The sequence below is a fragment of the Seriola aureovittata genome, chromosome 12 (assembly GCF_021018895.1).
Source record: "Seriola aureovittata isolate HTS-2021-v1 ecotype China chromosome 12, ASM2101889v1, whole genome shotgun sequence".
NCBI lineage: Eukaryota > Metazoa > Chordata > Actinopteri > Carangiformes > Carangidae > Seriola > Seriola aureovittata.
The window spans coordinates 15496097-15511539 of NC_079375.1; the positions used below are offsets into that span (position 1 = coordinate 15496097).

The 15443-nt window shown below is 40.8% G+C and overlaps 1 protein-coding gene and 1 long non-coding RNA gene across 2 annotated transcripts; one reads left to right on the forward strand and one right to left on the reverse strand.

Moving 5' to 3' along the window:
* The first annotated feature begins 31 nt into the window (after positions 1 to 31).
* On the forward strand, positions 32 to 5743 carry LOC130179153 (uncharacterized). The gene is made up of 3 exons (XR_008829239.1): positions 32 to 306; positions 1674 to 1805; positions 3684 to 5743. It is a non-coding gene; the product is annotated as an uncharacterized LOC130179153 (long non-coding RNA).
* On the reverse strand, positions 4916 to 15420 carry ppm1la (protein phosphatase, Mg2+/Mn2+ dependent, 1La). Its single transcript, XM_056391940.1, has 4 exons — positions 13258 to 15420; positions 9140 to 9314; positions 7852 to 8013; positions 4916 to 7426 (listed from the first exon to the last, which is right to left on the reverse strand). Exons 1-4 carry the CDS (start codon positions 13654 to 13656, stop codon positions 7071 to 7073), a joined length of 1092 nt encoding a protein of 363 aa, XP_056247915.1. The 5' UTR covers positions 13657 to 15420; the 3' UTR covers positions 4916 to 7070.
* Between the last annotated feature and the right edge of the window lie 23 nt (positions 15421 to 15443).

Sequence of the window (15443 nt, forward strand, 5' to 3'; positions counted from 1 at the left end):
ATTAAAGAAATAAAAAAAAGTTGGGTTTTAGGAAGTGATTTAAAAGAAGTCACTGACTCTGCTACTGTATTAAGGCTCTGACCTCCTGCGTGTGTATCATTTAGGGGGCATGTTATTTACCTGCAGGAAATGACGTATGCACCCTGCATTCAGTTTGCGGTAGTGTAAAAAAAAGTGGAGAGATTTTGAGTTAGTGTGCCTGCATTAGCCAACAGTTAAGTCTAGCGTTTACCCGTGACAACTGATGATCTTCTTCTCCTGTGTGCTCCAGTTGTGATACTCTGAGTACTGAGTTAATGACGTGAAGTAAGTGTCTGTCGCTCTCTGTTACGTCACGTAATATATTGTTAAGTTTCACCTGGTTAAGTTTCCCCACGTGCGTGTGCACAGCGTGATGAGGGGTATTTCCGTCATTATCACAATCCTGTAAGTGACTGGAGAAAGTATAAGTTGGCTGTTGTCATTTTTTACACCATTGAGGTGAATTAGTAGCGTCATGTTGCTGGGACGGGTTGGTAATGTCTCTGCGTTGTGTGTACGCCATTGTGTAATTCCCTGTTTGACCAGCGGGTGTCGCCATTGTACTATGCAACCTGGTTCATTATAAAATGTTTGTTTATTTCTCTGAATATGATCATATTCTCATTTGTATATTGTAACTCTGGGTCACTATTTATATTATATTCTTACTCTTTGTAACCCTAAGGGGCTGCTATGTTAAAGGAAGGCCTTACCCTGCGTATTCATATAGTTTGTATCAGAATGAGTATTAGTAGTGTATTTGGTACACATATATAAATATGGAGATTTCTTTAATAATGTTTTACAGTAGTTGCTCTATGACCTGTTGCTGTTAAGATAGCGGTTTTATCCCCAAATGAATCAGTACCTACTGTTTGTAAAATAAGAAACCAGCCTTTTCTACACGTTAGCTAATCCAGTTCAATATGGCTTATTTTCAGACTAAGTATAACCTACTATACTTAGTGCTGGCTGGTTTCTCTGTGTTTGTTACAGTCAGGCTCACATGTGAAGAGGTATCTGGTCTTGGTGAGGCACCCCATACAAATGAAATAATTATATAATTATTAAAACGGAATATCCTCTACCGAGTCCATCAGCAGAATTCAGAGGTTTACAGTTTTCTGTCTGTCCAGCAGCATCAAAACGAAGTTGTGTAAATGTACAAACACAGCCACAACAGCTAACTACGACAGCCACAAATTAAATACTGAACTACCATTCTGATCAAGTCTCCATGCTGCAGTCTGCAGACCAGCATACTTTCAGTCTGTCATATATGATCTGATGTTGGGGTTTGATTCATTTAAAATGTATTCTGTTCCAACTGCTTGAGGACGACACCGTCAGTTCTGTGAAGAACTAGCTGAAGATCCAGAGTTCTGAATAAAGTTTATCCACAATGCTTAGAGAGTCAGAGGGAGGATGAGGAGATTTTGGATACAGAATGACTACGATTCTCACACATTTGTATCAGATCTATGAATTCTTCCTGGCTGAAAACAGTCAGAAACTGTTCACAATTGATATGTAGAGGAGATTTCATAGAGAGGGGAAAAATAAATACCATCTTGATGTGATCTGAAAGTTTACATTTATGAGGTTTATTGTCATTTCTCCTCACTGAGTACATTTCATGTTTGTTCATTCAGGAACTATAGAGCTGCAGTGTGCTGACGTAAACTCAAATCTAAGCTGAAGGAGAAGTTCCAAAAGCAGGACACCCAACCCATCTGAATCAGATCGACACAGAGCTCCACATCCCAGAGGAAGGAACTGGAGAGGTCAGTGGTGAACATGAGGTCAGACAGATTAAAACAGCATCCAGGAAACCAGACAACCAAGCTGCTGAAGAGCTGAATGTGCATGATGGAACTTGATTCAGACCTGTTTGGTGGGTCCACACACATTTCCAAATCTTCCTCCAGCCAGTGCAACTCCCAATTCAGAGATTTACACAAGTAGGCCCACAGTTTCCTCAAGTGGAATTGTAAGTTTATTGACAATAAATTATTTCTACAGTGAAATGTTTTAGTTGTATGAACCACCACTCTCACTACTGCTTGGAAACCCCATAACTACATACAATGTACAATTTAATGTTATTTCGTCTTGGTAGGTGGTGTACAGTGGCTTTTTAACTGTAGTCTCTAGTTTATGGATGTTTATATGTATTTAAAGTATTTTTTTTTTGGGCTTTTGTGCCTTTATTGGACAGGATAGTGGAGAGAGACAGGAAATGGGGAGGCAGAGAGAGGGGGAATGACATGCAGTAAAGGCCGTCCGATGCGGGACTCAAACCGGGGCCAACTGCAGCGAGGACTGTAGCCTCTACACATGGGGCGCCTGCTTAGACCACTACGCCACACGACGCCCCGATGTTTATATGTATTTAAGACAGTTGCATATTGCAGAACATTTATTGCTGCAGCTTTTGCAGATGTGCATGTACATGTATGACTATGGTGCACTGTGCCTTGTTTACATACAATGACATGCAGTGATTATTTACCTCAAATCCATTCTGACTCAGTTCCATCATTTTAATATTCACTTAAGTTTTTCCACAACACATTTGTCTCCTCAGTGTAAGTGACAATCAATAGGCAAACATGATGCAGCATAACAATAATAATAATAATAATGAAGAACAATATCGAGACATCACCAGCCAAAGAAAGAAATGTAGTTTCTCAGTGAACCAGCGCTGGCCTGCTCAGTATAAAGAAAATAAAGTGAGGTTTAAAGTTCTTTAATGTTCACTTCAACATACAAACAGTCCTCATACTATCACCGTGACATCCTCTCAAGATAAATAGTAAATGTCAGGTGGATGTTGTAATCCTCAGACGCAACATCACTTTCACCTAACCTTCTTAAAGTTTCTAGAGCTTATGAAAAACAAAAGCAACCATTAAAAATTCAGACATTAAGCTGCTGCGACACTTCAGTTATTCAAAGTAAGTCTGGGCACACATAAAGTCTTCACTCTCAAGGTGACCTCCAGCCTATCACATTCAGACTACCATCATCGTTTAAAAAACTGTTTGATTTAAAAACATTTCTTTGTGCAAAGCCTATTACACACATTAACAAAATGAATCCTAAAAAGGAAGACAAAGTCAAATAAAAAGGAAGGAAAAATAAATGAAGGTTGGTCAGCCAATGGAAGAGTGCAGGTTTCACTCTGTTTACAAACCACAATTCAGTGGTTTATGTTAACCCAGTACTGACCTATCCCAAGCTCCTGTCTTTCATTTGTTCTGCTCCACATTATTCTGCAAATACAAATAAAATTAGGTGTTTTCATTCTTATTAACACTTAGTGATTATCTCACAATCATGTTGAAAACAAGGCATGCGCATGACGCATGGTAGCCTACTCTTTACTTCCTCTCACCGTCTTCCAGTGCGACAGTGTCTCATACAGACTAACTCAATAAATATCAGTGATCAGTCCGTCCAACTCTTCCGTGTCGCTTAGACGATCCAAATCCACCTTGACGCGTGGAGGCGCAGCTCAGCGCAGGAACCCAAAAATCACCGGTTTCCTGCTGCTCGGGAGAAGCACGCACAAAGTGCATCCAATCACCGGGTGGTTGACTTAATTCCATCGATGAATTCGGTAGCATTTCACTTCAATCATTTATTTTTCTATCTAGATCTGGTCCACTTCTCTCCCGGCTTCACCCACACGCCGCCGGTTGGGTTATCCATCACGTACTCCAGCCCCCCGGTGTCGCAGCGGCTTTGGGGCCAGGAATGGTGTGCTGACTTCTCCAGTGCCCGGCACGAGTGAAGATAGGCGGACTGACTGGTCACCTTCCTCTGTATGTGGACAACGGAGGCTGGAGTAGAACATGAGTCCATTCTCTGATACATGTCCACTGCGCCAAAGTGGTGGAAAATCACCCTGGCTTCTATGGAGGATTTGGAGCCGTGCTGTCCCATATTGTTACTTAAATTGAAAACAATCCAAGAAAAAAAACAAAAAAAACAAAGCAGAATTGTTTTATTCTTGCTCAGTTGGCTGAATGAAAACTTTCTTCCACTGCAGCCTGCGCTCACTTGCCTCACTTATAAAGTGCCAAATCCATATAAAATAGGATTAAGACTTCCCGTAAAGCTGTGGTGTGACGCACTTGACTTTATGGTCATTAGACACCTATTGCAATGCGGGTCTTGAGCATTTGGATCACTTCATGTCCGAGCTATTCTGAGTATCTCCACCTGGCACAGACTGTCACTAAACTCGGCGTCACCGAGCGCCTCCGAGCTGTCTCCGCCCCTCCAGAAGACTGCAGCTGGGGGCCAGTTGCTTTGCAGTGGCAGTGCAGAGCTATACGCCAAAGAGAGCTATTTTTGTTCCAGCAGAGGCATTTCAGAAACACGCAGAAGATGTCACGTGTTTTTCCATAACCTAACTCTGACCTCACCACCTCATTTGTTTGATGGTTGAGATTTAGGCTACAGCAAACAAGGATGTTGAGACCGGTGGTTGGTTGCCAGGACACAGCCGAATTAAGTCCCTGGAAAGGCCATAAAAAAGCAGAAGAAGAAAAAGAATCATTCCTCCGCATTTAGCTTATTCTTGTTGTGCCTTTGACAAAAGCACTTCAGACCTAACCACTCCAGGAGAGCTTTCCAATATGGCCAGCATCAGGTGTGAGTGTGCACTGCACCAAAACCTGTTGTGTGCAAAAAAAAAAAAAAAAAAAAAAAGGTAGGCTATAGTGTCATACAAATGAAGAAGCAGTGGTCATAAATTGAATCAGATGAAATGATGAATAAATGATTGAACTTATGTCGTGAACATGCTGCACAGTCATAGGCCACTAGAGGCCAGAGTGAAACACAAGGCCTTTGTAATAAAAAAGACTAAAGGGGAAATATATTTCAGATGAAAGAGCTTGTTTAATACAGATAATTTACATACAGAGAGTCTTTACACTTTTTTTTCTTTTTACACCGAGCATTAGCTCAACATGTGTGAATCATGAACTGCCTCTCAAATTAAAGTGATGGGTTTCTTGTTTTATTGTAAACTTCTGCTCATATACAGAAGGACAGAAAACTAAATATACAGAATACTGATTTGGCAATCTGCCAGACACAAACAAAAAATAATAAATAAGGCATTAGGTAAACTGTTAAATAAAAAAAGGCTTCTTTCGACTGATGTAAAGGTCATGGTACACAGTGGTATAAAGTAGCTGAACTTAAAAACAGTAGTAAATCAAGTAGCTATGGTTTACTGTAACTTTCCTTGACAGGTTGTAGCTGTCGGTGACACCGGTCGTATTGCTTCAAGAGCATATCATATTTCTAGCTACTAGTATTCTGGCTGCGGCTGTACAGTTTGTGATGTGTCATCTCTGAGTCAGGTTCTCATGGCAGCAGAGGCGTGGAAGTCTGTTGTACCTCCTGTTTTATGTGCTTGCGGGTCAAAGGCAGCCACCAGTGTCCATTGATGCAAACGAACTTTGTTCATGAACATGGATAAGCCAAAGCACATGCCCTGATACAGATGGTGTAAAATCATTTTTGATGCAACAGTTAACATCAGCTCCATAAAATTGCGTTACCAAGAGGTGAAGGTCAGGAACTACATCAGGTTCTACATACATTAAAACCCTCTTGTATTACTGAGGATATACAGTGTTTACATTGGCTGATATGTAATAAGAATTTGCCATTCCAAAAAATAAACATCTGAAAAGTGCTTTTTTTTTTTTTTTTTCAGAATTCTGTGTGTGTTTGTGTACATATGTGTGTGTTGAATGTTTAAGTGGTGGTCCACCCAAAATTTTGCTTTTGAGTACCACTCATGAAAGGTAGCTGTAAACGGCAGCTTCAGCCTTCAAAGACGAGAGTGGCTGTGCCAGTTTGGATGACGATGACAAAGCATTTCAAAAGTGATCATTCTCCAGAGCGGGAAAAACAAGAAAAGTTGATAATATTCACAGAAACTGTCGTAGCTCATTACACTTTGAGAAGGTTGCAGAATCATGTTGAGCATGTGAAGGGGCCGTTACATTTTCCAGTTACAAATATTCTTTGCTTATTCCATCTTTAAACAACGAATTATTAATTATATTTTTTAAAGTGGAACAGCAAAATTACTTTGAGAGGTTGTTAAAAGTATCCTCTTGTTCATTATCGCCTTAACTTAAAAGGTATCTTTAATTTAAAGACTTGTAAGCAGTGTGGCACCTCAAAATTAAAACAAAATTCAACCCCCAGAGCAGTAGAGGGAGCTGTGATATGTCAGACTCCTGCCATACTTTTTCCACTCTATTGAATGCAGCTGGATGATGAAACTACAAATGATTAACAGCCACCTCTCAGTTCCACAGGGAATGAGTATTTGATACTTAAAAGTTAAATTTTGGGTGTAGAGTCACTTCAAGTTAGATAAAGGTATGGATCCACTGGAGTCTTTTTTTTTTTTTTTTTTTCAGGTCAACAATGTGATACATTACATACATTATGTAAGAGCATCATCAAAATGCAGCAAGCAACGGTGGTCTTTGCAAATACATTTTTTGTAGCTTCCTGTAGTTGCACAGTAAGTTCTTGAGTAGGCACTAGTTTAAGCCTCCTCTGAAGAAGCCTCCAGTGGAGCTGTACCATTCATGTGCATGTACAGTAAACAGTAGTAAATCAATCACAGTCTAAAGAGTGCTGGTTAAGAGAAAACCCCTGTTTGGTGTCTGCTTGTCCTGCATTTATGCATCTCCACTGTTGGAGAACTTCTGTATTTTAATGTATTCATCATTAAGTTGGCAAATGGTTATTGGGTTTATATTGTGTTTACATGCCCTTATCTCAAGTCAGAAACCTACAAACAAAAGAAAACTTCATTGTTACATGTGTTTGTATGTATGTGTTTGTCTGTATGTGTGTGTGTATGCTTCTCAGAAGTACAGGCCTCAGTGTCTATACTTCATATTCTCTCAGTCCTCCATTGATAACATACTTGTTGCTCCATCCAGAGGATGGGGAAAATCATAGAAAACATTGATCACAATGTGAGCTCTAAACTTGACCTACTCCCCTGACTTGCTGCTCCCCCCAGCTCCACTTTTGAACTTCACCACCATTACGGTGATGTTGTCGGGACAGCCGCGGTAGAAGGACTGGAGGACGATGCTCTTGGCCCCGAAGTGAGGCTCATCCAAGCGCTCGCGGACGAACCGAACGGCCTCCTCGTTGCTGAAGGCGTCCCACAGTCCATCAGAAGCCAGGATCATGAACTCTGGCTGCAGTTTGTCCAGGTCAAAGGTCATGATATCAGGGTCGGGGATGACTACGTTGAGGTTTTTCAGCGGGTAGTCCCCTAGAGAGCGGGACATCGCCAGGATTCCCTGCACTCTCCAGGAGCCATTAAAACTGATGAAACCCCCTGGAAGTGAAGGTAAAAATGGAAACGTTATTAATTAATTAGAGCTTAAGTGTCAGATGATGTGATAATGAGAAAAATGTGCTTGATGACTACTGGTGGGTTACTGAGTGTATGTTAATTGATCCACAAATGTACTTATGTTTGTCTGCTGTGTGAGTGTGACAAAGCACAAGCTGCGCCCGAGGGAGAAAACTACTCTTAATTGATCTGAGATAATGTGATAAATGCTAACTTGAGAAAATCCTTTAATCACACAGCTTAGGTCTCTCTTCATGACATTGTTAGCATGTTTAACACACTGCTGTTCCTAAATAGACCATCAGATGGCAACCAAGGACCCCAAATTCAACCACAGGGAAGCGTCAGGTTGTGCATGTACATGCTGTGTATGCCTTATATTCTCGTGCTGTTGCTCTCTGATGTACCTGCCCTCTTGATCCTCTTGCGTTCTTTGAGCTGATATGGTTTGTGATCATGTGACAGTGCGACAGCGTTCCCATCTTTGTCACACAACACACCGCGAGAGTCTCCGACGTTGGCCACTGTGAGTTCTCTGTCTGAGAGCAGCGCCATTAGACATGTGGTTCCTGCACAGGAGATAGAAAGGGAAAGACAAAAAAAAAAAAAAAATGAAATGGAGGATAGATTTGAAAATTTTAGTAAATGTCCCACAAATGTGTTTACAATCCTGAATCAAATCTGGGTATAATATAGTTTAATTTAAACAGCTGGGGGTAATGGAAGCTTGGGTTTTACCACACATTTTTTTGCTACCACTTTGTCACACTAATTACATTACACTATTATATTTTTATTGATGTTTCACACTATAATAAATGCAGTGTACAGTCTTTACCTAAATTCTCAGGGCTCAAAGTATCACTACAATCTTCTATGATGGCATATAGGAATACCTCACCTTTATAATGCAATTTACAGATTTTTGGAGGAAAAGGCATTAAAGTGGTGCAACCTTCAAATGATAACAGAGTGGGACCACAGGTAAAGTGGTGGGTTGTAGGTCCAGCACAATGATTATAAAATGATGAAGTCACTCCGATAGAGAGCGAGAGAGAGTCATACAGTTTGTGTATTGTTTCTTGAGGTAGATGTATCAAATTCCACAAACTGATCAGACTGGACTCAAAATCTGAAATTTACGTCTGTGCAAAGAGTAACGTCTACACTATCAACGCGCAGCAGCATAATGTTACAACACTCACTCTATTCAGTCAGAATTACAAGTGAACTGCATAAAAGGAAACCATCACAGAAATAAATGTCAGCCGGGAAGCATTGTACTGAGAGGATACTATACAGGAAAGTGAGATTTTATTTGATAGCCAAGGTGCTGTGACGCACCATGTCCTTTAAGAGGCAGGCGGCATGAATGCCGAACGAATGAGCACTTGAAGGCATCACTTTAAGATCGATCCTTTTACCGAGGCTTAGGAGACATGGCACAGAATGTTTTGTGCAATTGTTGAGTCTCAAAATGAAATAAATCACAATACATGTAAGTGCACTCAAAGGGACAAGTCATTTTCCTTTCCCAAAAACAATTTTTCAAGGTTAAAGTAAAAAAGTTTTAAAGTAAAGATTTTCGCACACACACACACACACACACACACACACACACACACACACACACACACACACACACACACACAGGCATTATATTCACTTCCCACCACTCTCCTCGCCTCTCCTGACCTGCTTCATCATGGTTGGCAGAGAGCTTGTCCAGCATCTCACGATCCACAGCCAGGATGCGCTGCTCGAGGATGCTGGTGTAAGAGAGGGCGCTGTCTCTCTTCTCTCTCTCAAAGGCCTGCAGCTGCTGCTTCAGGGACTCGGGCAGGTGGGCCTTCACATAGTCCGCTGCAGCCTGGGAGATGGAGGACAGAGAATCAAGCTCGACTCTGCTGATGGTCAGTAATTTATAGACAACTGCATGAGGGCTGACAGCTTGTATGTGGCCAGATTATTATGCCAAATTATAAGAGTTGCTGCGCTGATCAATATTTTTCACGTATAATGTAAGTTGTCACTCATAATGATCAAGCCACAGAAACTTATCACCCAGCTCTGCAGTACACCTCAGCTACAAGGAAACTTTAACATCTTTCAGCTTTTTGTTTTGGTTTTTCAGGCACCAACAGCACTGTTTTCAGCCACAGCAGGCAGCTGTTTTAAGTGGGAAACGTTAGCGACTAGCTGGTGAACACAGTAAAGCATTTAACTAAAAGGACGATGATTATTGGACTTATAAACATGCTATTCGTTATAGCAACTTTGTAAGGTGTTTATATGTATGTGTTTATATGTCTATGTCAAAATGTTGTGTTCACAGCTTGCTGCTGCCCCCAATAGCCCAAACAACTTGAGAATGTGCTGCTTTACAGAAACAAAGTTATTTTTGGTGCTTTAATTTTGTACTAAGTTGAGAAAACCTGTTCTTATACATATACAGTAACTGGCTGCACTGTATTACACACATACATTTCATCACATTTATTAATTATACTAAGTCCGACAGGTGACCATAATATTGTAAATTAGTTACTTATTAAATCTTTCCCCCCCTGTGGCTGCCAAGTAATATGTTCCAATACTACTCCAATTTAGAGGAGTGCTTTTTTCATTACATAAAGCAGGTGCTCGGTGTTGAATTATTGAACAACCCCCTCCTTCTCCTCCTGCCCTTACTTATCTGCTTCTTCTCTCATTTTTTCTGCCAACATTTCCATTATGCTAATGCTGTCGAGTGAAATGTAAAATGGGAAAATATTTTTTACCAGCTTAATGTCCTGGTAGATACAGACAACATATTTCATATTCACATTTCCGATGGAAATTCGGACACTTGGGGCCGTTCAAACTGCATACTTCGCTGTAGCGGCGTGATTTAGCAGTTCTACAGCACAAGTATGTGTGTACACAAATTCAATTTTCAAGTTTTTAGTTTCTACTCTACTTTACTTTTCACAGATAACGTTGCATTTTAGTTTTAAATACCTGAGAAAAGATAAACGGCCGATATCTCTGAACATGTGGCGCAACATTTCATCTTTTAGCCTCTATGCTGCATCTTATTCATAGGCAACTAAAACTGCCTGTGTTTACATCAATGCAGCAATCACAGTTTACCACAAATGAGATTTGAATTGACAACCACTATAATTCTACTCAAAATGTTTATCATGAAGTACTTGGAATTGGAAGTAAAATACAACAAAGGAACCTGCACATGAAATATTATGAGAGATCGAGACATTCATAATGATCACTAGAATAAAGCCATCTCTTCCTGCTGCCCCCCATCCCCCTCTCATTCCCTGCTGGACAAGTGTACTCATTCATTTAGTTAATTGGAGAGGAGGCACACAGTGAGCCGTGATCAGGAAGAGAGCTTCAAGTATAAATTTCCATTTGCAGTAAACAGCTGAAAATGCCAGGGTCTGTGCAATAATCCGCACACAAGACTCAAATAATGTTCACTCTGAGGATTTAATGAGTGAATGTGAGGTTGATTAACTAGTATTTGGGATGTCTTATTGATTTTGCTGCTTTATTAAATCCTGTTTGCCCCTCGAGTCAGTGCGTAACTATAAAATTCAATTTTATACCGAAAAGCAGTGGAGTGTGACGGCCTGTTTAAGTTGTAAACTACTCACAGTTTCTGCTTCAACAGCAAATAGTGTCAGGGAATCAAGTTAAAAGAGGAGCGGCAGCTTGTGCTGACTTTTATGATTCTCAGGCATAACTCACTGCCTTGATAAAACTACAAAAAAAACAAAAAAACAGAGACTTGTTTGAGAAATTTCCTGCATATTTTCAGTGCCAGAACAAACTGCACTGCCAGACACAGCCTGTTTTATCTGCCCATATTTGCTTTGGCAACATCGCTTCATTTAATATAGTCAATGTGTGTGTGTGTGTGTGTGTGTGTGTGTGTGTGTGTGTGTGTGTGTGTGTGTGTGTGTGTGTGTGTGTGTGTGTGTGTGTGTGTGTGTGTGTGTGTGTGTGTGTGCTTGCTTACGGTTGTGCCAAATTGCATAAAAAAACACTGGCAAATAAACGTTCTAAGATATTTACACATGCAGTAGATTTCCCGACGACAACATTAGCACTGAGATTCCCAGAAGAACATTAGACTCATCACCAATATACTGTTATAATGCATTTACTTGTTGCATTTGCTTCATTTTCAGACTGTGAACTGTGTTTATAACTGAGTATGTTTCCATATATCAGGAAGTGGTCTATTTATTGACGCTAATAACTCTATAATGGCTGGAGTCCATGTCAAAGTGACCTCATTCTTTTTGACTCCAAAAATCCTACTGAAAGATAAAAGGATGATTATAAAGCATAAAAAAGATAAGGGAATAGGGCAAACAAAAAAAACACATTTTAATCTAGAGACAAATTTGAAGACAGAAATGGAAGAACACAGGTGGCAGAAGAGAGAGAGTGGAAAAAACGAAGTAAGAGCGGGAGACGTTGCAACAGACAGGAAGGATAAATATTTGTATATGGGATAGGAAAAGACAGTTCACTCTGTTTATCTGTTGTCTCCCTCTCTCTATCACTGAACACAAGTATTTTTCTGTGTAATACTATGAATATATATATATGGATATGGATGCATATCATGTCTGATACAGGGATGAATGATGTGGTGTGACTTGATATTAGATCAGCAGGAGATCATCTGGTTCAGAGCTCCCAGCTGTGAGTCACGCCGATTTCATTTTCATTTATGAATGTTTATGGTTACAAACAGCTCACAGAGACATTACCCCTTAAGCTACAGGCAAATCGGAGTTGTTGGATATTGGAAGTTTATAAATCTGCTTAATGTTGAAGTTACATATAACACTTTTTCAAAAAAGGTTCTTAGTTAAACTGCAGCGACTGTCTTTACTCAAGACAAATAAATCTCCTGGAGTCAATGAAACAATGGCTTTTATTTGACTCCCCTTGGGTTTGCATGTGATAAAATATTTGTTAAATTTAAAAAAAAATAAAAAATAAAAAGATGTCACAGAGGAGGACCAGGTCTCTAATCATGAAACTTAGCCAGTATCATTCAGTGAAATGTGTCCTGTACAAGAACCTGAGGGGGACAGCTGTGATGGTGTGACAGATGGCGTCCAAGACAGCCATGAGAAACCACTGACCCCTTGACAACTGCAATGAGACGAGGAGAGACAGACAAAACCTACACACATCACTAAGCCTGGTGAAAACACACACACACACACACACACACACACACACACACAAGCTCTTTGTGATGAATCCTAAATCAACTCCCTGACTGGCAGTGGGATGGAGGAGGTGTTTACACAAAGGAATACAGGGCAGGCGTGGGGAGGGGGACTGCTGTATTTGAAAACGGGGTGAGGATGTAACGAGTAAGACAAGTGCTGCATGCCTGTGCCCCAATTCAAAAAATTGTGTTCCTATTGAAACCTGCTTTTCTGTGGTGCTCAACGGATAGTGTTATTTATGTTGCCGCATTATAGCAATTAATATTCCTATAAGATCTAATATTCTTTTAATAGCAATAATTTATAATTGTGTCATGACACAGCATATCCTTAAATTATATGCAAACATTAAAGTAAGTCTTTTTGAATTTGGCTCTTGTGTAATAGCAGTAAGAGGAATGATCGTGTGCATCCCCCAGTAACCTCCCTGTCTGTCTGAATTAAAGTGATGCTGACTATTTGAGCAGCGGCAGGTATCTGAGTCGAAACAAAATGCAGTGTGATACAATACAGTATACAGGGCCTGTGTGTAACCGCTCCCTCCCAGCTTACCTCTCCACCGTGACCGTCAAATATCCCGAAAATGGACGGATGAGTCTTGTTGGCGATGTCGGTGAGTACCTCGAAGCGGTCCTCCATGTGATCTCTCCTCCCCTGTATGGAGTACACGGCTACGTTGTTGTTCTTGAACTCCCAGGTTTTGGAGAACTCTGCGTCCAGGACACTGAGGCCTCCCAGCCGGTCATTCTGCATCATCTCCGCCACTTTCCCCTTCACCATCTTCACGGCGTCCCGACTGGACTTGACGATGGTTTTCACCTCGTCGGTGTGGAAGAAATAACTCCACAGCGCCAGACTGATGCACAACAGAAACAATGTCTCAGGCCTGAGGAGAAAATAGCGCATGATCCGACCCAGAAGAGACAAGAGCGTCATTGTGTCTCCTATCATCACACGCAACCAAGCTGTGGTCTGTCTCTCTCCCCTTTTGCACAATTCACTCCATCCGCTCAGCGGAACTATGAAGAAATCGATTCACTACCACGATGTCCGACCAGGACTGAATCTCAACATTTACAGAGCTCCTCGGGGGCCTGTCTTCTCTACTCCGAGCGCATTTACGCACTGTGCACAGACACCGCGGCCGAGAAGCGCAGGACAAAAGCGGACGAGAAACCCTCATTGACTCGGCCCGATGTCTTGGTCCTATCCTCGGCTCCCTGAACAGCTGCAAGAGGATTCTCCGAGTTGAGCCGATCTCCCACATCCCATTGTAAGATGACGGATTTTTTGGGTTAAACCCACCCTGGAGAGAGACATGGGAGTCACCGGGGGGCGATAGTTGACTATGTGACTTGGAGGTGTCCTCCTTTTTCCGCCAATGACCCCGTTTCTTCTCTGGGATATGAGTCTGCTCAGTCTCCGCATCAACATAGCATTTTTTGCACACACACCTCCATTCTTTAGCTGTGTCAAACCACCAAGGACGAGTCAGAACAAAATGGGAAGTCAGCTGTGGTTGTCGCAATAAAGCAACACAAAGCAAGCGTTGTACATGGGTCCACAGTGAAGGGTATTGCATGTCAGGGCTTTATTTTGAAAGTCCTTAACGGAGGTGATTGATTTAATAGTGGCCAACTTGACGTTGCTCATTCTTTAAATGCGGTCCATGCTGACAAGAGTGCGCAGCTGCTAACTCATACGATGCACAAGCGAAACATTGGATCCAATGGCGGTGGCTGCGGAAACAAATGATGATGTCATCCAGTATAATGTTACATATCATGGTCGTATTAACCAGATGCATTTTTACTCCATAGGTCACCTCTGTGTAAGAGGTGAACAAACTAGGCTACTGCATTACAGTATCTATCTACATCTATCTATCTGCTCACTTTTTATGAACAATGAATGTCAATGAATAGAAAAGAATAGAATAGAATAGAATTTGTACTTGAAGATACACACACATAAGGTAACAACAATATATAGGCAACAAACTTTGAATAAAAAAAGTCACAATAATAACAAATAATTGATTATATTATAGGCTATTATTGCCCAATAATTCATGTAAGACTAGGCCTTTGTTTAGATGTTGGATAGAATAGTCACTGTACTGAACAAACACTGACCCCTGGTGGCTCTCTGGGGTAATACACTTCTGGTAGTTCCGTCAGTCACAGTCAGCTGACGTGTTTAGTTAAGCTTTATTCATTCATAAACAAAGCAGTCAACACACACACACACACACACACACACACACACACACACACACACATCCAGACACACACACACACACACACACACAGTAGTTGAAACAGTCAACAAAGGGAGTGGGTGTCTAACCTAAGTTTTTCTACAGGTCATAGTAAGTGTATCCAGTGGTGTATGGGAAGTGACAGCATGAGCATACAAATTAACGCCGTAATCCAGTGTAGATAAAGTGTGGATAGTATGATTTTTTGAATATATTTTGAAAGGTGGCCAGTGTTAGAATCAAATTTTGATTTTTTACTTCTTGTGTTCAACCTAAGTTTTGTAGGACAAACAGTTATCTAACCAAATTCCCAGAGTACTTACTGTATTAGATTTTCTTGAAGAGTACAGATAGGAATAGCAACACCAAAGCATCATAGCATATTTGTATATTGTGTGAACTGTTGGGTCTCTCTTTATAATATGGTAAGATGATATAAGATGAGATAATTTATGTTATGATTTTGTGCTTTACAAAT

Coding starts and splice junctions, on each gene's coding strand:
- ppm1la (XM_056391940.1), bottom strand. CDS start 13,656: ATGATAGGAGACACAATGACGCTCTTGTCTCTTCTGGGTCGGATCATG. Junction 9,315..13,257: donor TTGACGGTCACGGTGGAGAG/GTAAGCTGGGAG, acceptor TCCATCTCCCAG/GCTGCAGCGGACTATGTGAA. Junction 7,427..7,851: donor CAAGAGGATCAAGAGGGCAG/GTACATCAGAGA, acceptor CTTCACTTCCAG/GGGGTTTCATCAGTTTTAAT.